This window comes from Cervus elaphus, chromosome 3, assembly GCF_910594005.1.
Source record: "Cervus elaphus chromosome 3, mCerEla1.1, whole genome shotgun sequence".
NCBI classification, from domain to species: domain Eukaryota; kingdom Metazoa; phylum Chordata; class Mammalia; order Artiodactyla; family Cervidae; genus Cervus; species Cervus elaphus.
Window position 1 is genome coordinate 19818441 of NC_057817.1, and position 22870 is coordinate 19841310.

Here is a 22870-nt window from a genome sequence, read left to right on the forward strand (position 1 = left end):
AGAACCAAAAGGATTACACAGCAGCAACCGCCGTATCCCTAAGACAACCCACAACCTCTCCCTAACCCAGGATGTCATGCTAGCCCACCTCGATCACTGCAACAGCTTCCTAGCAAGTTTCTGTCTTTCTGGTTCATCCTGAAAAAGGTTTAACCTTCCTCAAATGTGATTTTATCCAAGCCTCCCGTGGCTCCAAACGGGAGCCTACATGGCCTACTCCATAAATTCCAAAATTTCCACACGGAGACCAATCCACCTTCCAAATTTTTCCATCTATTGCTCTCACATAAAACTCCATTACAAAAAGCTAGCGGGCAGAGACGGGAACGCGGACTGAATTCTGACTCTGTCCCTCACAATAATCTTGCAAGCTGACAAGGCAGCTTCAATCCAGGAGGACAGAGGGCATATTCTCCTTATAATGCGGCTAAGCTTGCTCACAGCTCTTCAACCTGCACATCCACACCTCTGCATCTTTGCTTTATTCACTACAAGGCTTCCCACCTCCCTGTTCTAATATTTTTGTGAATTTTAAGTAGCTTTCTAAACTGAAACTCTTGTTTAAATACTGAATATTTTCTTTATAGGTATCACTTATTTATTTCATCTCCTACTTCACAACCATCAGGAGGACAGGTCTGAAGCACCTACTAACATCCTGTGTAACAAATCAACCTTCAGTTGTTATTTGCAAAGTAAGATTGTGAAGCATGTGTACTTACTCTAGTACTTAAGGATTTGTATTTGGCTATTAATTACTGAGTGATTTATCCCATATGAATTTTAAAATCTTTGATTTTCTTGCTTTAAAAAAAAAAATCTATATTCTGACTACTTCACTAATTATTAGCTCCTATGCCAGCAAAAATGCAAGAGAAACAAGAAATGAAGGACAGTGAAACAATATTTACTGAGCAAGTTCAGTTCAGCCGCTTAGTCGTGTCTGACTCTGCGACCCCATGAACTGCAGCACGCCAGGCCTCCTTGTCCATCACCAACTCCCGGAGTTTACTCAAACTCATGTCCATTGAGTCGATGATGCCATCCAACCATCTCATCCACTGTTGTCCCCTTCTCCTCCTGCCCTCAATCTTTCCCAGCATCAGGGTCTTTTCAGATCAGTCAGCTCTTCGCATCAGGTGGCCAAAGTATTGGCGTTTCAGTTTCAACATCAGTCCTTCCAATGAACACCCAGGACTGATCTCCTTTAGGATGGACTGGTTGGACCTCCTTGCAGTCCAAGGGACTCTCAAGAGTTGTCTCCAACACCACAGTTCAAAAGCATTAATTCTTCTATGCTCAGCTTTTTTTATAGCCCAACTCTCACATCCATACATGACTACTGCAAAAACCACAGCCTTGACTAGATGGACCTTTGTTGGCAAAGTGATGTCTCCTTTTTAATATGCTGAGCAAGGACTAGATATAAAAGACAGTTTCTTTTAACAATTCTAGCTTTTAGCAAATTTCAATTTATGTTATGTTCGTCTTTACCACAGGTAATCGAATGCTGGCTGCTAACAGGCTCAGGCAAAGTAAACAGTGTCTGTTCTGGTCATATCCTCACTGCTAACTGAATAACTGCTTTTAACCATCTAAATTTAAAAAGCCAAGAACAGCAGTGAGAGATGGCATCATGAGAATAAATTTAAAAATAAATGCATTTCATGTTTTCAGTACATTTTTGGAAGAGGGAAATAAATGTAGAAAAACTTTCCCACCCATACAGTGATAAGCAACTCCAGAAAGTTATTTCAGTCTTTTCTTAAACATGGAAAATTTATCGAGTCCCTCCTGGTATATACTGGGTGTGTTGAGAACCTGAGTCTCCAAAAACTTAGCAATCATCTCTGTTAAAACAGAAAAGGACCAAGGCTCCGTAACAGGATGTCAACCTACGACACTAAGAGCTAAGCACTGTGTGAATAAACTAGAAGTACCGCCAGCAAAGTCCATGAGGTACATGTGGCTAAAACACAAGAGGAGATGGCCTCAGTTCACCAAACACTATGGCCCGGTCAGTCTATGGCTTAGGTCTGACCAGCAAGCTTCCCTCTCCTTTGGAAAGATCACAGATTTTACTTCGTTAACATGAACTGCAGTTTCTTAGAAGTATGGCAAGGAATAAGTAAAACAAGGAACATTAAACTTAACATATGGGCTTCCCTGGTGCCTCAGATGGTACAGAATCCGCCTGCAATGCAGGAGACCCAGGTTTGATCCCTAGGTCAGGAAGATCTGCTAGAGAAGGGAACGGTAATCCACTCCAGTATTCTTGCCTGGAGAATTCCATGGACAGAGGATATTATATAGCCAAGATATTTCTATCTGGAATGAATTTCAAGCACACCAAGATAAAGAAAAACTTAAAGGAGTATAAATGGTCTTAGTGTTGCAGGATACTGAAGGTATTTCACAGAAGCGAAAGTCTGTATTACAACTGAAACCTTCCCCCTATATATAATGGTGTTTGTAAATGTACATACATGAAATTACTCTGATTTTTAATGGCGGCTTGTTTTGCAATAAGCCTTTTGGCACATATTTACAAATCTTAAAAAGGTAATGGTTAAACTTAGGTATGCGCTCCACAGTTGTGATTCTAACGTAAGTGACCCTTGTCACAGGTTTGACTTTGGGTTGAGTAAAACCATGTCTGACCAATTAGAATATAAAGTTCACACGGAAGACGTGAAAAAGCATAGCTGCCAAGTTATTAAACGGTTAAATAAGCAGAATCTCCTTACAATGTAGGAAATGTTAGCATTCCATTAACATCTGAAAATGATAATTAAAGACAAATATTCTTACTCTAAATGTTAGTGTAACTCAATCTAAATCTATACCTAATCTAATCTATACCTAAAACAAATGTTTTACAAGCAATTTTGCAAATTCTACAAAGAATACTAGAAAATTAAGATAGGAAACTGGAAAACAAAAGTTAAGGAACTGGCATACTTTTGGAGACAAGTTGTGGTACTTTGGTTTCTTTTCATTTTAGAAGGTAGCTCGTAATTTTTTTCATCATCCCTTCCATTTCAATTTCAATTAACCTCAGGTCTAGTTATCAACAGTCAAGTTGTAACAAAAGCCTTCTAAGTAGACACCTACTCCCCCCTTTCAGACAGTACCCTCACCTATACACACCCTTCCACTTTCAGAACATGTCTTAACCATGTACAAATTCAGGTCTGTCTGGCAGATGTGGTACTACTCCTGGATCTATTTACTATTAGTCATATTACCTTAGGTAAATAGTTAATGTCTCAGACTCATTACTCAGCAGTTAAAATGAGGAAGTGAGATTAGGCTAATTTTAAGGAATTTATGAGCTTTTTAAAAACAGAAAACTTGTCCTATGTAGATCATCACAGAAAATGCATTAATTTGCTTTAAACACATAATCATTCTTTAATTTTATATTTCACTAGGCCTGAAGAATAAATATGACACAGAAAAACCGATCAATTCAACAGAGATCATTAAGTTTATACTTTTAACTTTATCATTATACTAACATTAACACTAACTTTCAAATCTTCTGTTTTTTGGACTCGAGCTTCTCATTTATAAAACACAGTTCTGGATTCGAAGATCTCTAAAGTCTCTGCCAGCTTACAAAAAAAAAGTCTCTAAGGATTACAAGGATAGGAGCTAACACAAACTACAGAATCCTCTTCGCATTACTGGCTCTTAGGGATACTACTGACAGGGGTGTACAGTTATGGAGGAGGAAAAAGTTAAAAGTTATAAAGAAACTCATACCTGATAAAAGTAAGGGATCCTTATCTAAAGACTTCTTAACATGATCAGATTCACCAGTCAATGAGCTTTCATCAATCTTAAGATCATTGCCTTGAATAAGTATGCCATCAGCAGGAAGAAGATCACCTAAAACAAAATAATAAAGGTAAGCCAAGCTGTGAACAAGATTACAATAAAATCACATCACATGTCACATGGACTGCCCTGTTTTACTTACCATATTTCACTTGAGCAATATCTCCAACAGTAATGTCAGCTACGGGTATCTGAATGACCTGACCACCCCTGATGACTGTGAACTTCTGTTCTTGTTCAATTCGACTCTGCAAACCTCTGAACTGCTTTTCCTTACTCCAGTCGTTAAAAGCTGTTACTAACACCACACACACTACTGACAAGAGGATTGCAGCTCCTTCGATCCAACCAGTTTCACCTTCACCTTCTTCCTCTCCAACAGAAACGTCTCCACAAACTATTTGGAAAGAAAGAAAATGCTTATCAAAAAAGATTCTGAATTGATGGCAACAGACATGTAATTATGATGTTTATATGTTCCGTTAATTTTACGTAGAGCTCTAAACACCTCACTGACTCAAAGCATTCCACAGTGAGGATGTTGCTAACTCTGTTAATTTCACGTTCCCTGCCTCCAAAGATTCTCATCTTCAGGACAGGGAGGCAGTCCAAGGTGCTAGTTAAGAGGGAGGAAACTGGAAGGATTAAATCTCGACCTAAGGCAAGTTACTTATTTTTGAGACTCAGTTTCTTCATCTGTCAAGGTAGGAGACCACCACTTACTGCAGAGTTGTTGCAAGGATTACATGAGAAGACATTTATAAAGAAGGTCGAGCAGTGACTGAAACTTGTTCATCCTCGACCAATGGTTAATGCTACTAATTACAACATACAGTAGGCAAGCCACATATAGAAACAAGTATTATGTGTTACCCATGAATCATGCTTATTTGACATATCAATACCACTGAAGTATGATAAAAGCTTAACTTTCATAAGATAAAATTTTAAGCCAAGTGCTACTCATTAATTCAACTACTTAAGCACCTACCCTCGGTGCCAGACACTGTTTTCAAAGCTAAGGATGTGATGATGAATAAGACATATAAGCTCTCTCTCCTCAGGGAACCTATAATCAGACTGGCAGGTGAGGATAGTATATGAAGAATTCAGTTAATAAAACACAAATAGTTAATTTCAGATATTGTAAACGGCACGAAGAAAATAAAATATGATGATGTGCTATCAAATGAAAAAGAAGGCTAATCATGGTTAAGTGAACAGAGGCCCTTCTAAAGGGTCCATGACATTTGATCCAGGAGTCAAATGATACAAGGGAGCTAGCTGTGTAGATTTAAGGGATGAGAACAGCACGGAGAGATTAAAGTCAGCATAAAAGGGTTTAGAAGAAGACAAGAGGAGAGAAAAGAGAAAGCTCAAAACTGCAGGGTCAGTAATGGTGACGAAAGAACAAGGACAGTGCTCTTTTTGGATCTTGGGCTGTAGTCTATTTGTGAGTGTAAAATCAGTTCAGTGGCTTATGACCAAACTTTGAGAAATAAAACAGAACAAAACAGAGAAGATATACATGTAATAAAGATAAGTATTATTTTCTGAAAGCTTATTTTGGTTATTTATAAACTCACATGATGAAACATGTTCTGTGTTCCTATGTAAAGTTCATTCTTACTGAGGGTTGAGCTAAACTCTCTGAAAGTCAATGGTTCTCTTAGGACATTCAGAACAGGAAAAGGATTATTCACAAGGAAATAAGAAGGAAACATTAACACTAGAAATCATTAACCCATATTCCAGAATAGTGAGAATAACTGAAGAGAGGAGTTGAGGTGCAAGGGTGCTGAATAAAGATGAATTGGTGAGAGGTATGTAGGACAGATGAAGAAAGAGAAGACAGAAATTGGAGAAAAATCAACTGGGGTGAAACGGAAGGGATGATGTGAACAATCATTAAAAATATCCCTGTGAACATCAGTAGGATGCAGTGATCAATGGGTATAAAGTATGTTCTCCAAAAGAGATGGCAGGATGGTCTACTGAATGTGCCAGCCTAGCCATTGAAACACTAAAACTTCTATTTTGAGTATTTTCAAGCTGAACAAATAACCATGTATCACTGCATACAATAACTAGTTAAGTGAATCTATGGGTGATATCATTTTAAATAGCAGAAGCTGTAATGACAGCTGATCCTTACCTATGCCCCTGCCCAGAAGACAGGAGATTTGTTTTCTGAGTCAGATAAAGCAAATCTGAATTCAAGAACAGAGAAAGGCTGAAATACTATATTGACCACTTTACTGACCACTTTCACCCACTTGGAGGCAGTGCTAAAATGTAATCTTCCAAATAAAGCACTGCAGTGGGCTTTGCTCTTACCAGTTAAAAACGTAACGATGCAGGACTTTAGAAGAATGCGTAAAAACAATAGTCTGACATCAGAAGATGAAATTTACCAGTCATATTTCAACACAAACTTTTATATAACTGGTGGAAGTATCATGGTCTAAATATCACGATTTAGTGAGTGCACTAAAATTTTCTACTTGGATTTGCCTAACATTATGAGTTTTTTCCTACCTGTAAGATACATTAAAACCAAGTTCTGAAAGAAAACAAATTTAAGACCCCAATCAGGCCAAATCGAGATTATAAAATATAATAATGTACATTCAATCATGCTATCAATAACGATGTCTTATGGCTACTAAATATAAAAATTTAAAACTTTCATCTTTTAAACCTATTTTTGTATATGTTTTAAAATGCTCACGTTATATGTAGCTTTAAATATATATAAAACATAAATGTATCATTGGGAGACATGTACTCAAGACCTTTTCTTTATAGGGTAAATAACCAAAAAAGTTTAAAGACAGAGAAACTGAGGTTAAAGGAAAGGAATTGTGAGAGAATTATTTAATTTTCAGTTTTAAATCTCACAAGCACATGTATTTATAACTACTGAGTATTTCTAAAGAGAGCAGTTAGTGACATATTTCATTTATATATAGTTCCACTTTATATCACACAAAGTTAGAATGATCAAGAAGTAGACAGTAGTAAAGTATTTCTAGAAATTGAATACTTTTCCTACTGATGACCGTTACAAAGTTTTAAGGGAGCTGCAGGGAAAGATTAATCTCTAAAGTCAAAGTCAGGAAAGGATTGTGGTTTACCAGTTATACATGGAAAAAAGAAAAAGTAATAATGTTTTCAGTAAAGTCCGAGTATAAATAAAGTAATAAAAACCGATTTTACTAAAGGTGCTCCCTTGTAAATATGTTCACCTGAGAGGTACTTACCATCTGAATTCAGCCTATGCTATATCACAGGGCAAATACGCCATTCTCAAATCCCCTATGTGATTCTTGGGTCATATATGAAGTGTGTATATGACTGGTGCAAAAAAGCAGTTCTCAAAGTATTGTTCAGGAATTCCAGGGGGATCCTCAAGGTCAAAACTGTTTTTACAATAATACTAAGATGCTCTTTGTCTCATATTTCATGAATGTACAGTGAAACTTTCCAAAAACTCCATGAGCTAAAAACAACACAATGACTGCAGAAGCTGATGAGAATCCAGTTATCTTCAATTAAGCCAGACATTAACTAGACACAATGAAATTAAAAATACCACTACGCTTCATTGTCTCATTTTAAACTTCATTCATTAATTATAGTAAGTATAATTATATGCTAACAATGTTTATTATTTTAAAATGCACTGATATTTTCTAATTTCTCAAGTTTTAATTTAGAATATAGTAAATACCTACTGCTATAACTCACATGACCAAAGCCTCTTTGGAGTCCTCAGTACTTTGAGAGTGTAAAAGGGTTCCGAGACCAAGAGTCTGAGAACCACTAGTTGTGTGGACTGCAGATTTCTGGGTTACAGTGCTTATTTTCATACCAAACAGCACTAGTAAGAAATTTTGATGATCTGGAGTTCTATGACTATAGATTTATAATTACTGGATTTCCTTTTAGGCAAGTCATCACTTCTTAAGTGTTAAATATGATGAAAAGATACATGAAATACACTGAAAAGCGTATTTTTTTTAAGTGCAAACCCTAAATAACTTTTACCACAGAGCAAAAACATCTTTATATTGTTTATCAAGACCTTCTGGTAGATCTTGAGTCTCTTTAAATGGCCCTAAGACACCAACAACTCTAGATTATCTTCTCAGTTGGATTAACACCAGTTATCTCCTTAAGCAAATTTGAAAAAGGGCCTGTCACTCCATTGTACAAATGAAGCAGGCTGAATTCCAAGATGTGTCCAGATTCTGTGAATTAAAAAAACCCACTCCCACTGAAAACATTTTTCTTCAGTTTTCTTATAGTCCTGGGGAAAAATTTTTACAAGTAAAAAGTTTTTGATCATCTGCTAACTCACTTAAGGCTAGAACACCAATTCCCAGCATTCTATAATGACAGCTGGGTAAACCAAGCAGTGAAGAATTTAGCTGTATGTTGCTAAACATGGTATCACCTCCTTTTCCAGATAGACACACACACACTTACATATCCTCACACCTACCCACTTGTGCACACATGCACATACATGAGCACCATTAGTGACAACTAAAAAAAATTTTTTTTAATCTCAGAGGATATATATATCTCAAAACGGTTCAGCAGTAATCTCTAAACAGTGGGATTTTCAGTAAACATGATTTACTTTGAAACATCATTTTCCCTCTAATTTTTCAACAGCAAAGTATGTACCATTTATTCAACAAATAGAAGTTTTAAAAAATAATCTGGCTCAATATTGCCCAGAATATTGCCTAAATCCTCTTTTATCTACATCAGAGATTTTTACCCACAGGCACTTCTGCCCCCTTAAAGGATACTGGCTATCTTTGGAGATGTTTTGGCTTGCCTCAACTGGGCGATGGTACAATGAACAGATGACAAGGAATGTTCCAGTGCAAAATGTCAACAGTGCTGCTCTGAGAAACCCTGATCTACACAGACTTCAGCCTCAGGTAAATTTGCTTATTCTGTGACCAGCTGTCTCCTCCCACTGCCCCCCCCCCAACCCCCAAGAAGTTCTCTCTCACTTGAGCTGTAGGCATACCTTTGAAGAATTAATTTAAATGATTACCTAAGCCAAGTTAGCAAATACTTGTTAAAATTCTTCATAACTTGTAAGACAGAAGAATGAAGCTTTCACAAACAAAAATATTTTGGTGAATCCTTCTCCTGATATATAAAATACCACTGGTTCACTCTATAGCTCCTTAAATATAGTGACCAAAACCCAAGCTAGATCTCCTGTCAGATATAGAAAGTACTGTCAGGAAAATCCATGTAAAATAATTTGCTCTAAAGAAAAAGAAGAAATTTAAAAAAGAAATGAAAGACATAGAAAGATAGGAGAAAAACAAAATCATCTGCAGCTACAGGCTAAAGGCAAGTTACCTACAGTAGAATACTTTGTAGTATAAACATTTCCAAGACAGTAAAGAAATTATCCAGATCGTCCACATAACAATAAAGTATATACAATATTTAAAGAACTTGGAAAGTAATAGCCTGGGAAAAAGAATAAGTTTTGCTTTTATAATGATTTTCCAAAAGGTTTTTTTAAAAACCCCAAATTAAAAAATAATTATTTCACAACAGTGTTCTGAAGAACTTAAAAACCACCATGACACATAACACATCATATACATGCTTACCTCCTGGCCAGACACAAGAGGATGTGTATGTGGGCAAGTTATTTAACCTCTGTGTCTCACTTGTAAAATGCAGATGACACTATCTATCTTACAGGGCTATTGGGAAAACTATCTGAGGTAATATATTTAAAGAACTATTAAAAAGCACTATTAGAATGATATCTAGCATACAGCAAACTTAATAAATGCTGGCCTGCTATTTTTATTATGTACTAAGTGAGCAAATGAGCTGAACTTCACATCACACATAACAGTCTTTTTTCCCCTACCAATTTACTTACGTGCATTATCCCCTTCTGGAGGTTGATAAAAAGAAAGGCCCAAGGATACTATGGCTGCAATTTCTAATATAATTAAAGTGACATCTTGTAATGCTTCCCATACTAGCTGAAGAAAGGTTTTTGGCTTTTTAGGAGGTATAAAATTCTTTCCAAATACTGCTTCTCTTCTTTCTATATCTGCAGGGTTTCCACTTAAACCTAGTAAAAAAAGAAAGAAATTTTAGTGAATGATTTTACTACTTACAAATGAAAATATTTTATTCAAAACACAGTCATTCTCTACACTTTAGATTCATTACATTTAGACACAGTGCATAAGATCCTACCACAATGGTTTATTCCTGTGAGTTAGACTAACTGTACGTAATTTAAATCACCAAAAAACATGCGAAGTACTTGAAGAAAATATTTTAAGTAGATGACACAAGGCTGAATTAAGAAATTCCACTTTTCCCAACTGCTGGTTTTTGGTCATACTATCTATGCCATCCACCAGACTGCTAGAAAACCAGAAATGATATGTTTGATAGTTTTAGATTGGGATTAAACATTTCTCCGATCTTTCCTTGTATTTTTCTTCCAAAAGTAGGGAAGTATAGAAAGATGTTCACTTGATTTACTTACAACATCTTAGTTAACAAGTGAAAGCTTTTTATTTTCACTCTTATTTGCTGAACAATGAAAAGTTCACCTATCACAAGCCTGAAAACTTCTAAAAGTTCTAATTCAAGTGATAAAAGATTTTTAAGTCACAAAAAATGGGAGACTTAGGATGACCTTTCCTTCAAGCTTGACTTTTAGGATTTATTTCCAATTGGAGAAATAGGTAGTGCTATTGACTGACTGTCACTGTTAAGGAAAAGATACATTTTGTAGGAAAAAAGATTTACTGCCTAGAGCATGAAATTAGCAAGCTATGAAGGTTAAGAGAAAGTTGCAGGATCAAATTTGCCTTTTCTTCACCTACCAAGTTACTCCTCCTCTAATTTCATCCTGATGATCCCATCAAGCCTAGGTTCATCCCAATGAGCTACTGCAAAGGCTGTCCACATTTACATTATTAGGGAGGCAGGAAAACAAAAGCGGCAGTGACAAAGGACATTTCCCCAGTTTAAGAGCAATGAAGAAGGGGACAGAGATACCGGGATGACATGCCTTTTATCATTATATATTTAAATCTATAATGAAGTAACCTCAACTCTTTGTTTTTTTGGCAAGAACCCCTTCTAGGAGAACAGCCAGGGAGGAAGACGGGGGCAGCAGATCACTGGAAAGCTCTTGGCTTGCTTTAGCTATGATTCTGGATGTGAGGCAGGCAGAGAGTAGGAAAGAGAGAACAAAGCAAGCTCACTGTTAGAATAAACCGTGACAAATGTATATACAGATCCTTAAAGATTTACTTCGGTTTATCATTAATTATTATTATTATTATTTTTATTAGTTGGAGGCTAATTACTTCACAACATTGCAGTGGGTTTTGTCATACATTGACATGAATCAGCCATGGAGTTACATATTATTTTTTATTTACTTGCTAAAGAAACCAAAAAGCTTCCAGAGAAGGTTGTCACTAGCAACTGTAACAAAGTCAGGTCCACACTGGGCAGTGTGCAAAGCACTTCTGATGACAAAAGTCATCAACTGAAACCTTCCACAGGGCTCAAGGCTCTGAGTCAGAGTCAATGGAAAGGCAGACAGTGACTGGGGGAAAGGCAGTATGAGAGAGGAAACTCACAAAGTGTGACTCAGATTTCACAAGCTGCTTCTTCAGGTGAGAGCAATCCCTTCACCAATCCTGGCTGCAGAGAGTTAACAGCCATCCACGGTTTAACTGGGGGTTAACGGAATCAATGCAGTGAGATTTTCCACAAAACAAAATGTATTTGTTTTAAAGAAGTCTACTTTGAGATGTCCTGAAATTATGTGCTTACTGCTTTTCAAATTAAGCAGCCTTTCTTTTATGAAGCGATGATCACTAGATAGTGGGTAGGTTTGTTGTGTCTTCTATTTTAATGCCATTATAGCAAAAATAAAAGATGCTTGTTCCTCCCTGTGTCAGTCTCCTTTTTTCCCCCTAAGAAATATGTTTGAAGATATTAGTTCCACCAGTTTAACTCACCCTTAAGAGTCAACCATCAATTACATACAACACCTCAGTTTTAAATATCATCACTGTAACTATAAAAATAATTGATTAAATCTTATGTTGGTTGTTAACAGGGGCTGATATTTTATGTTAATGCTGAAAAGAACAGCCACAGAGCTAAAGACTGCTTTAAAATGTTATCTTGGAGGGAATACAGGAAGTAAAAAAGCAACTGATCCAAAGATCAGCATAATTCTTCTATGCTCCCAGCACACATCTAGAACACTGCACCGCCAAAGCTGTCTGGTTTAGGAATTAGAAGACCTAGGTTCCAGTTAACCTACTGAAATCTTGTGCGAGTCACTTACTACTTTTGGGGCTGGGGCTGGGAGGGGCAGAATTAATATTTATTGGTATAACCTAGATTGTTTGGGAAGACCAAAGAAGGTACCAAGTATATAAATCATAAACTACAGGGCAATCGTTAATTAAGTGAGGAGGAAGACAAGTTACAAACTAAACACTATAGGTTTTAACTCTATTTTGGGGACAACTGATTTCTATTAATTTAACAAACTTACGGAACCTAGTTAAGAGTTTTGCAACAACAGTCTGCCCCGCTCTCCGATATTTACTGAATATCTACTTTGCCCAGGTACTGCTTTACTTTGCTGAGAAGTCAGGGTGAACAAAAAAGTCTTCCATTCAGCAAGCTTACACTGTACTGGAGGGAAAGAGAGAGAGTTAATACAGAGAGAGGACTGGTATTTATTCTAAGTGCAATGGAAACCACTAGAAGGCTTTATAGGAGGGTAGTGGTAACTAATCTCACTTAAACTGACTGAAGGACAAACTGAGGAGTATGTATGCAAGCAGAGGAAAAGACCAGTTGGGAGACCACTTGTCTCTCCAGCACAAAAGGAGAGATGGTGGTGGTTGGCTCTGGGTTTCAAAAACGGAGGCAGAGCCCCTGAATCTTCCAGGCATCTTGTAAGGAAATCAGACAGAACTTGCTGAAGGACTGGATGAGGATGAAAGAAGGAAAAAAAAAAAGAAGGGTAAAGCACGGTACCTAGATTCTTTTTTGCCCATGCACCTAAATGGATGGAAGATAAGAGACATTTACCAAGGTAAGGCAGGCTTTGGGAACAATAGAACTGGGTGGAAAAAGGGAGGCAAGAGTTCACAGTTCTGCTTTACAGGTTTAAACACGACATGCCCATTAAACAAACAGGTGGAAATGTCTAGTAGATAGCTGGTTATCCACATTCAGAACTTGGGAGAGTTCTGAGCCATAGGATCTCACTATACAGGTGATTCTGGAGCCATGGGCCTAATGGCAGCCCCTGGAAAGCTAGAGTACATTGACAAGAAGGAATCCAGACTGAGGTTGGAGCCTTGGAGCACTCCAACATCTGATGGTCACAGAGAGTTCTCAAAACAACCAAAGGCAACTGAGAAGAAATCGGGGGACACACACACACAGACACAGGTTCATGGAGTACTACAGAAAGGCAGCTTTTAAAAAGATGATGTGGCCGATCATATCAAATGGTGTCACAAAGGTGGAATGAAATGAAGAAAGACTGGACAACTGGCCTTCACTAGATGGGGGCTGATGACTTTGATAAGGAAGCTTCAAGAGGTGGTATGGAAGCAAGTCTGGGAATGAGGTAAGTGGAAACAATGAGCATAGGTAACTTCCAGGCATGTGACGCAATAACAAGAAATAAGGCAATCAAGGTAAAAACATAGTAAAGGTAAAATAAAATGGCAACCCACCTCTGTAGTCTTGCCTGGAAAATCCCATGGGCATAGGAGGCTGGTGGGCTACATAGCTCATGGGGTTGCAAAGAGCTGGACATGACTGAGCCCACACGCACACAAAGGCAAAATACAGCACGACGGCCTTTAGTGTTATATTTACCTTTACTGCTCTACTTCTTTATTTTGCTCCTTATTTCAAAATGGATAAATAAAACCATTCTGCTTTTTAAAAGATGAGTGACAGATATTAAGGCAAGCTATTTAGCAGCGGAAATGACCGTCCACACTGGTGACACAGGAGACACAGACTAGTTAATCTAGAGCTCCCCTCTGAAGAAGCTGGGGGAGATGGAATCCAGGGCATGGGTGTCAGGCTGCTACAGGTGTAGGAAGACATTTCCACTGGGAGGAGGGAGAAAAGCAATGTTTGTGGGTAAGAGAAAGGTAAGCCCTGTTGAAACGGGTAATGAGACTACATGGTCCTAGCTTTAAAAACAGATGAGATATGGTATCAAATCATTTAGAAAAAATTACAGATGAACAGAATGAGAACTGTTCTGCCTGGACCTATTGGCTCCATAGATCGTAGTGGAGCAGCAATGAGGCCAAGGCATTGATCTTCCAATGGCCCAGTTAGCTTCACAAAGAGGAGACAGATTCGAAAATAGATTAAAAAACCATCAAAAGTAGCCTCAGACTTAATGCTTTTGGGATCTGGACCCACCATTCTATGAATAGATAATAGCTCAAGAATACTGTCTTTATATCTGAAAGAGACAGCTTATGGGAAAAAATGCAAATGCTATCAAGATACTGATGTTTTACCAAAAAATGTAGCATTCCAACTGCTGAGGCTAATAAAACTGTGTCTCAATTTAGAAAATGAAGAGGAAAGAGCACTGAAATGGTGGGTTTAACTGCAAATCATGGCTAATACACAGCACATCCTAATCTCAAATTTTCTACTTGAGATTATGTCAGCATTTGTGAGTGTGTTCTGTCTGTGGAACAGCGACGCCTTCTTTTTAGTGAGGGTCACAGGAAAACACAGCTTCCCAAGTGGGGCAGTGGTCAAGAATCCGCCTGCCAATGCAAGAGATGCAGGTTAGATCCCTGAGTCGGGAAGATCCCCTAGAGGAGGAAATGGCTACCCACTCCGGTATTCTTGCCTGGGAAATCCCATGGACACAGTAGCCTGGTGGGCTACAGTCCACAGGGTCGCAAAGAGTTGGGCACAACTCAATGACTAAACAGTGGCAACACAGGAAAAGATGCAGATCAAGAAAGCATGTGAAGATCTGTGTCAATTCTTTTTGAAAAACAGATCAATCATCATATTCTCAATTTCAAAAAAGGAGACGCCCCTCAAATTTAAGTGAATCACTATCTGAAGTGAAACTCAGGCTTTGTTCCTGAATGCCAACCGCAGGCCAGATAAGGAGAGGCACAAACATCCCCAGGGAAATGAGTCAGGCGGGATGCCTTTCTCCGGCACTTGCCTTCAAGGAACTCGCAGTTTGGTGGGGCAGACCGACAAGCAATCAGTTAATCACAACCCAGAGTGTTAAGTAGTAATGATGGGGGTGGTGAGGTTGTTAACGGAAGCCAACAAAAGGAACTGGAATCCAAATTTAGGGAGTTGGGGTGGATAAGGGAAATATAAGATACCAAACCTGAGATCTCAGGAGTGATTAAGAGACAGTCACAGGAAGGGTGAGGTAGCATGTTTAAGGTGAAGAGATCACAAGACCGGCAATAAGAGTGAGCTTGGCACAACAGTATTTCAGAAAACTGAAAATTTTGCTAGGCCTCAAACACTGAGGAGGAGACAAGAGATGAGATGAAGTAAGCAGGAGCCAGACCCCAGAGAAATCTGTTAAGCTACGGGAGAAGTCTGAACTTCCTTCTAAGAGCAAGTGCAAAACCACTGTCAGCTTTCAGCAGTGCTGACAGGCAGTGCGGAGGGAGACGGGACAAACACTGGTTAGTGTGTTGTTACCTGGATTATGCAAGGGGAAGGCAGCGGCCTCAACCAGGGCGGGGGGAGGTACAGAAGCAGATACCCCTGAGTTTAGAGGCAGGAGTCATGGAATTTGCCTGTCGTGTCGACCCAATGAGTAAGAATAGGTGAAAGATTCCTATCGAAGTCAAGTCTACCTAGCAAGATGAGTGACAGTTTCATCAGAGAGGGGACATGGGGAAGTATGCTTTCTGAAGGGAAAGTCCGGAGAGGCTGGGAAAATGAAGATGTCTACTAGCAACTGAGCTTTTGTCCCCAAAGCCTGAGAGAAAAGCCTGGACTGGAGCCACAGATGCCGGAGTCAGATGGGAAGTCTTAGAAGCAGAGAGCGTCACCCAAGGAGAAGGCAGAGATGAAGAGGCCAGTGCCCCATGATCGGAAACCCAAGGCCTGCCAACATGGGAAGGAAAGCATAGGAGGCGGATGAAAGCGGTCAGACAGGAAAAAGCAAACCTTGAGAGTATAATGTTATGAAAGCAGAAGAGAAGGCTTTGAGAAGGAAATATTATATTCAAAAAATTGAACCTGAAAAAACAACACGATGCTGCTTCAGACTCTACCTAGTACAACTTTACAAATAATGTATATCCTACAAGATTTGAGAAGGAGTCAGTATTGCAATTCAACAAACTCATAAGCAATGAAAACTGGTAACCAGAGCAAGTATTAAATGTATAATTCTCTATATTTTTTAACTGTGGTATGCAATTATCAGAGCAGGAATAAATTTCTAGGGCAAGGTCACACAGAGTCATCAATAGAACCCCCTCACTGGTAACCGTATGCAAGTATCGGAACATACGTGGCTGGCATGTCACCACCATGCAAATCCTTGTCAAACGCCTAAAATCGCTGTGCCGACTGCGTATCACCAAACACATACATCAGGGAATCAGTCTTCCTGCAGCGGCCTGTGAGTCAATAATGATTTATTCTGGGCAAAGGCTGCCTTCTTTAGAGAGTTAGAACACATTTCCATGTGTGAATGCCTGCTTTGTTACATTACATCCTGAAGACATGGCCCAAGAACAAGGTGACCAACAGCCTCATTACCAGCACGTGCAAACAGAAACTGCCATCTGAAACATTATGGAGACATCAGTCAGCCAGGGACAACTGCTGCTGGCAATCCTGCTTCCTACCAGACGCTACTTTTGTTTCTCTCTACCACTGTTTCCTTTCCTTAGTTCCTTTTTCCCCCCCTTTTGTTCTCTTCTAATTTTAGCAACTACCACTAGAAAGCTTGGTGTCTCTTCTTGCTTTCCTACCCTTTATAAATTCACAAAGCCATGCCTCTTACAGAATACCATTCAGTACCTAATTTTTATGAGTTCCTTTTTATCCTTTGCTTAATACAGTGCTATGAATAAGAAATGATACCAAGGGCTGAGATCTGCATTCTGCAAATCTTACTATTAGAGTCTACTCTACCATCCAATAAAAAATATACTATAAAGATAACACAAGGAACACATTAAAATGGAAAAGATACCAAAAGCTAGTGTAAAAATAAAAAGATCATGAGAGAAGGTTTAGAATAGGAAATGAGAAAGTTAATGTAAGGAAACAGTAATGATACAGAAGAACAAAACTGTAGTGACAATACAATTGTCATTAGGTTATTTTGTTATAAGGTTGTTTTGGCATAAAAGTTCTTTCTTGGAGTCTGGGGACTGTAAGCTAGGTGCTTGGTAACAGATTAAACTAAAAATATGAATAAGTCACAATTCCAGTTTACCTTGAAATTTATAGTTATAATTCTTTTAAGAGTGAAGATGATCAATAAGAACCACTAGTCCATGGGGTCGCAAAGAGTCGGACACAACTGAGCGACTGAACTGAGGAAATTTTTAATGTGAAAATCACATCTGGCTTCAAACACTTCCTACTGATCAGTACATAAACGGTAAGGTTCAAATTGAGTCAAGCACTAGTCTGCTAGAAACCAAGCAGTGAGTTAGCAGGCCAAATGAGAAAGCACAGAAATGCAACTTCCTAAGTAGGGCATATTTTAAACACTAACTGATAAACCCCCCCCCCCCTTTTTTTTTTCACTATGCAATTCTTGTCATCAAAAAAATACTACTGTGAAGAGAGAACACAGACACTCCATTCTCAGTATCTCAACTCCTTTGCACGCTGAATGAGGTAAGCTTTTGTAACAGGCTACACTATAGCAGTTAAAAGCACGTTCTCCGTAGCTAGAATGTCTAGGTTTGAGTCCTTCCTCTGGGCTTAAAGGCTGTAGGACTTCAGCAAAGCTGCGTAGCCTTTCTGTGCTGTGGGTCCTTGGGCTGTACATTGGATAGGGTCGTTGTGAGGACAGGTTAGTGTTTCTCAGTGCTAACTACCAGTGTGGCACAAAAAGCATTGTGTTGTTCTCAACATCTTTAACTGCTCCTCCAGACTTTTGAACAATCTAAGATCTACATCCTTACTGTTTCTGATTTTTCTTCTCCATTTTTCTCTTAGGCATATGTCACTAACATACCACACATCTCATTCCCCACCCCGCCACATCTCATTTATTTGTCCTGTGAACTTGTCTCCCAAGTGGAAAATTAAGGCAGGCAGTTTTGTTTTATTCATTGATGTATGCCCAGAGGGCTTCCCAGGTAGTGTCAGTGGTAAAGAACTGTACTGGTTCGATCCCTGAGTTGGGAAGATCCCCTGGAGAAAGAAACAGCAAGCCACTCCAGTATTCTTGCCTGGAGAATCCCATGCACAGAGGAGCCTGGCCAGCTACGGTCCACAGTGTCACAAAGAGTTTGACAAGACTGAAGTGACTTAGCATGCACGCACATGCTCAGAGCCTAGAAAAGTGACAATCAGATAAAAGATACCCAATGAACACAATAAATCAATTCTAAAACACACATATTCTTACCTTGTATTAACATCTCTGAAATTGGAATGTAATTTAATTATACACTTACAACTCCCAACACTAATTCTTTTTTTAGGGATTATATAAAATATACGACAATAACCTAGATTTGATGAAAGACTGTATGTGTCAATGAAGAAATTAATCAATGAAAGAACTAAAGGGACACAAAACATTTTTACCTATACAAAATTCCTGTACTCTGAAGAAGCGTATTTCTATCTCACTTTCCATGATCATAAGCAGATCATACTAACAAAAGGCTACTTATTGTCTAGATCATTTTACTCGGGCATAAAAACCTCCCCAATGATGAGTCACTTGTTATCATTTGCCTAGTTGATCAGTGACAAAATATTCATTAGCTTTCTGAGTGAATTATTTCTAAATTAAACTAGAACTATTCCTTTGGAAATGACATTCCTGTGAAAGCTGCGTTGTTTATATTTATTCTTATAAGGAGTGTAAATACAAATATAATGCTTACAAAATTCTTTAAAGGAATATTTCACAATGACAAGCTATATATAAAGAGTAGAAGACAAAAGTCTGTACAGATCTTGACAAAAATTAAATTCACTATATTAGGAGAAAGCTGAGCAAGAGTTTTCTGGTAAATGAGGGGGAAATGGCATTCGCTTGTTTAATAGCACAAAACAGCAATAAAACATACACAATTTTGAGTGTTGAATATTTCTACAGATTATCCACAACTTCCACCACGTAGTAAAAGAGGTACATAATCATTCCCTTCCCCTAGAAACTAATGTATTAGGTATAACTTTTCAGTTAATTTAAGAAACTTCACTAATTAAACCAAAATCAATGTGAGGAGTACTGCCTGAAATAAGAGAAGAAAAGAAATTGCAGTGCAAACTAAACAGAAACTAAGTCCATTAAAAATAAGAACACACCATGGAGGGATTTTTAGCTTTGAGAAGACAAAAGTTCTGACTAACTAATAGTAGGGAAACACAGAGCTATGGTTGGGGGAAGCGCAGTTACGGGCGGGTTTCAAAGTAAAGTTCAGGATCACTTTCAGTTATATTGAGGGTTTTTTATTTTAATGTTAATGCTTTTGATCAATTTGGTGATACTGAAACATCCAATGATTAGGTTTTAGACTACATGTAGTTAAGTACAGGTGGTTGAATTACTGAATCTACCAACTGAGAATAGCAAAAGTAATGTACAATCTCTAAAGTCATATGAAGTTAGCTAAAACTTTAAAGTAAGACTTGCATAATGAACAAGCTCCAATTTTGTCATGTTATATTGATTCAAGTCCACGTGTCTGTTCCTGATTCCTTGAAGCAGCTCTTAAAATGGTACAGCATATTTAAGGTGTAACTGAGAGGTCCATGTTTCCAGTGGTTCTGACTTGAGGAAAAGATCCAGACCATCTGGAAGACTTTACAGAAAAAAGAACATACTCCAAGTGACCTGAGGAAGCCCTTTAAGGAAACGGGAATACTGACATCAGTTTCCTCAGAAAAATTAAAGTAACTACCCATCATTAAAATGATGAGCAATTCACATAGAATTATATAAAGGTTTCAAAGAATCTTTTGGTATGATTTAAAATTCTTTAACAATTTTGGAAATAACTTTTTGCTATTACCCCAAAATTTATCACAAGTAGTGGCATGGCATAAGATGCTTCCGGAAAAATGATTTCTCTACAACTGGCTTTGGACAGATACTCCTTTCTACATATAAAGGATATATACTAATATCCTTAACTTTTAACATTACTAATCACCTATTCTTACTAAAATAAACTGTAACCACCAAACAACTCACCTTCATCTATTTGCCTGCCGCTTCCTTTGCAGCGTGCAGAAAGGCCTTCCTGAAACTCCCTAACCTTAATTTCATGTTTAACATGATCAGTGTATAAAAAAAGGTCATCCTTTGAAAACACTTCAAAGATCATAATGTAATGAAGTTATAATGAATTCTTCTGCTTCTCAAAAAGAAATTTACTACAAATCAAGAATTATGAAACCAAAGACTTCTTTGAACACGGAAATTGAATATAATTCTAAGATTGAAAACTATTTTTAATCAAAGGAAATGTCTGCTAAATAAAAAATTGCCATCTAATCTATTCCATTTGCTCTGGTACCTTCTGAACAAATTGCTTAAGTTTTAGTTTTTAAAAAAAAAAAAAAAATACAACAACTCAGTCAGCTACAGGCAGTGAAAACTATTTTAAGCTGCCTGGCAAAATGAAGGATAGTGAGCAGGGTTTATTTCCACAGAATCTCCTGGGAACTCAAGCCTGGTTCCACCCTCCAAAGCTCAAGTGGCAAGACAACCATGCTCTTTAATAAACAAGCAGCAACATGTGTAACAGTACAAAATCCTTCCTCCCACCAACTTAAAATAAATTACTGTGCAATACTATTTTTTGATCTAAAGTTACTTTACATCAATCTGATAGCCAACCCATCTTAAATGTTAATAAAAGTATGGCATCATCAAACAGCAGCTAAGACAATTGAAGCATGCTTCTTTACGAGCCAATCACAGCACTTGCTGAACAAAGTACTAAAAAGGGACGCAATACAGCTCACCTTCATTGGGAGATGTTTTTAACCTGGCGCAGATTCCATAGACGTCTCCATAGCTTTCCTGTATTTTCCGTAACGCGTCTGTGGATCTGAGCTCCATGAGGGCCCGCAGCTCTGCGAGTGTAATTCCAAAGTCTCCATCGTGATTAGCTTCCTTTAGAGAGTTTTTTACTCCACCATATGCAACTGAGTTGTTTGCCATGTCGCCCATTACAGGTGTAATTTGTTAGGAGGAAAATGTTTCCCAAAAGACTCCGTAATTTTCACTTGATATATTTCCAAGATGAAAATCTCTTAAATAGGAAAATCTTTCTTAAACCAAACATTCATTGTATGACTTTGTAAAGGAGCATCAGCAGCATTTCCCAGCCAAGTATCTTGACCTTTGGCCCATGACTAGTTTCTTCCTATCAGTCATGAGAAGTACATATCTGTAAAAAGAAAATATTTAAAGTGAGTAAAATCCATCTGAGAGTGTTATGCATATAAGCATACTTTAAGTGTCATCAGGTACCTAATCAAAATATATCATTTAACTGCAAAAATAATAGTCTCGAACCCCTTAAAATGTTGTGCATGATCAAAGTTCAAAGTATAACTTCTAAATAAAACTGTGTATCAAGAGACATGATATTTCACCATTATTAAATAAAACTGTATTTCACATGACCGATTGAGATTATTAATAGTTATCATTAAGCACATGTTGCAAGCAATACGTTAGCTGCTTTAAATTCATTCTCTCACTTAATCATCACAATTTAATCCCATGAGGTGTTATTACTCTACTGAGAAGAATGGGCCTCAGAAAAATTAAGGAGTTTCTACACAGCCAACAAATGCCTGACATGAATGACCTAGGATGCCTCTAAGCTCATGTTCCTTCAAATACACACTATCCTCTCTCTCCAAACCTTTCATATAGAAGAGTGCCTGAAAAGGCAAAATGCACCAGGAACCTTCTCACATGCTTTTCTGCAGTTCTCCTTGGCCACTCTGTGATGCCAGCACCTCTTGGCTTCCTAAAACTATCTTTCACCTGTTTTACAGTTTTCAACTGATTTCTGTCACATGTTGCCTGCTCAGGTCTTCACTGACTAACTATCTAAAGAAATCCTCTACCCCTTAGTCACTCTTCACTGTTATTTTATTTTCTTTGCTGGCCCTTAGTATTACCTGAAATTGTCTTGTTCATTTATTTACTTACTTGTTGTCTCCTTCCACCCACAACATTAGTTCTGAAGACTGGGCACGGGTTGGTCCATTTTTATATCCTGAGAACCTAGAACTGTGCTGGACCCATGGTAGACATTCAGTAAGCATTTTGAGAATGACTGAATGCTTTACTGTAATTTTCTTCACAATACCGGTTGGTTGAATGGGCAAATGTGGAACCCATAGATAGACAGCCCACATGAGCATCTGCAGATTTTGGTATTGGAGAGTTGGGGGGCCGTTCTGGCCTAGAACCAATCTCCTGCTAATACCAAGGGACAAATGTACTTTCAAGTTCTCCTCTTACTCTAAACCAACTAAAAATGAGCTCTCAACTTTTCCTTCTCAATATATGTCCTTTTAAACTATGACCACAAAGTTAACACTCCTGACAATTCATCTTATTCCCTAATTAGAAAGCTCCTTCCCAACTATCATTATCTTAATCATCTGGGCTTCAGCTCTTAAATCATATTTGATTCTGTCCACCTCAGCTTCAGTGAGTTAACTGAGCTCAGTTAATCGTTCCTTTGAAAAGCCT

At 38.0% G+C, this 22870-nt stretch overlaps 1 protein-coding gene across 6 annotated transcripts in view; it reads right to left on the reverse strand.

The window, feature by feature from the left end:
* ATP2B1 (ATPase plasma membrane Ca2+ transporting 1) overlaps positions 1-22870 on the reverse strand; it is a 121479-nt gene that overhangs the window by 41261 nt on the left and 57348 nt on the right. For all 6 annotated transcript variants that reach the window (XM_043880948.1, XM_043880928.1, XM_043880967.1 and 3 more), the window contains exons 2-5: positions 21118-21545; positions 9779-9976; positions 3986-4240; positions 3769-3894 (exon numbers count right to left, since the gene is read on the reverse strand). In XM_043880948.1, coding sequence (XP_043736883.1) covers positions 3769-3894; positions 3986-4240; positions 9779-9976; positions 21118-21325 — 787 coding nt within the window. In that variant the 5' untranslated portion in view covers positions 21326-21545. The remainder of the gene's footprint in view (positions 1-3768; positions 3895-3985; positions 4241-9778; positions 9977-21117; positions 21546-22870) is intronic.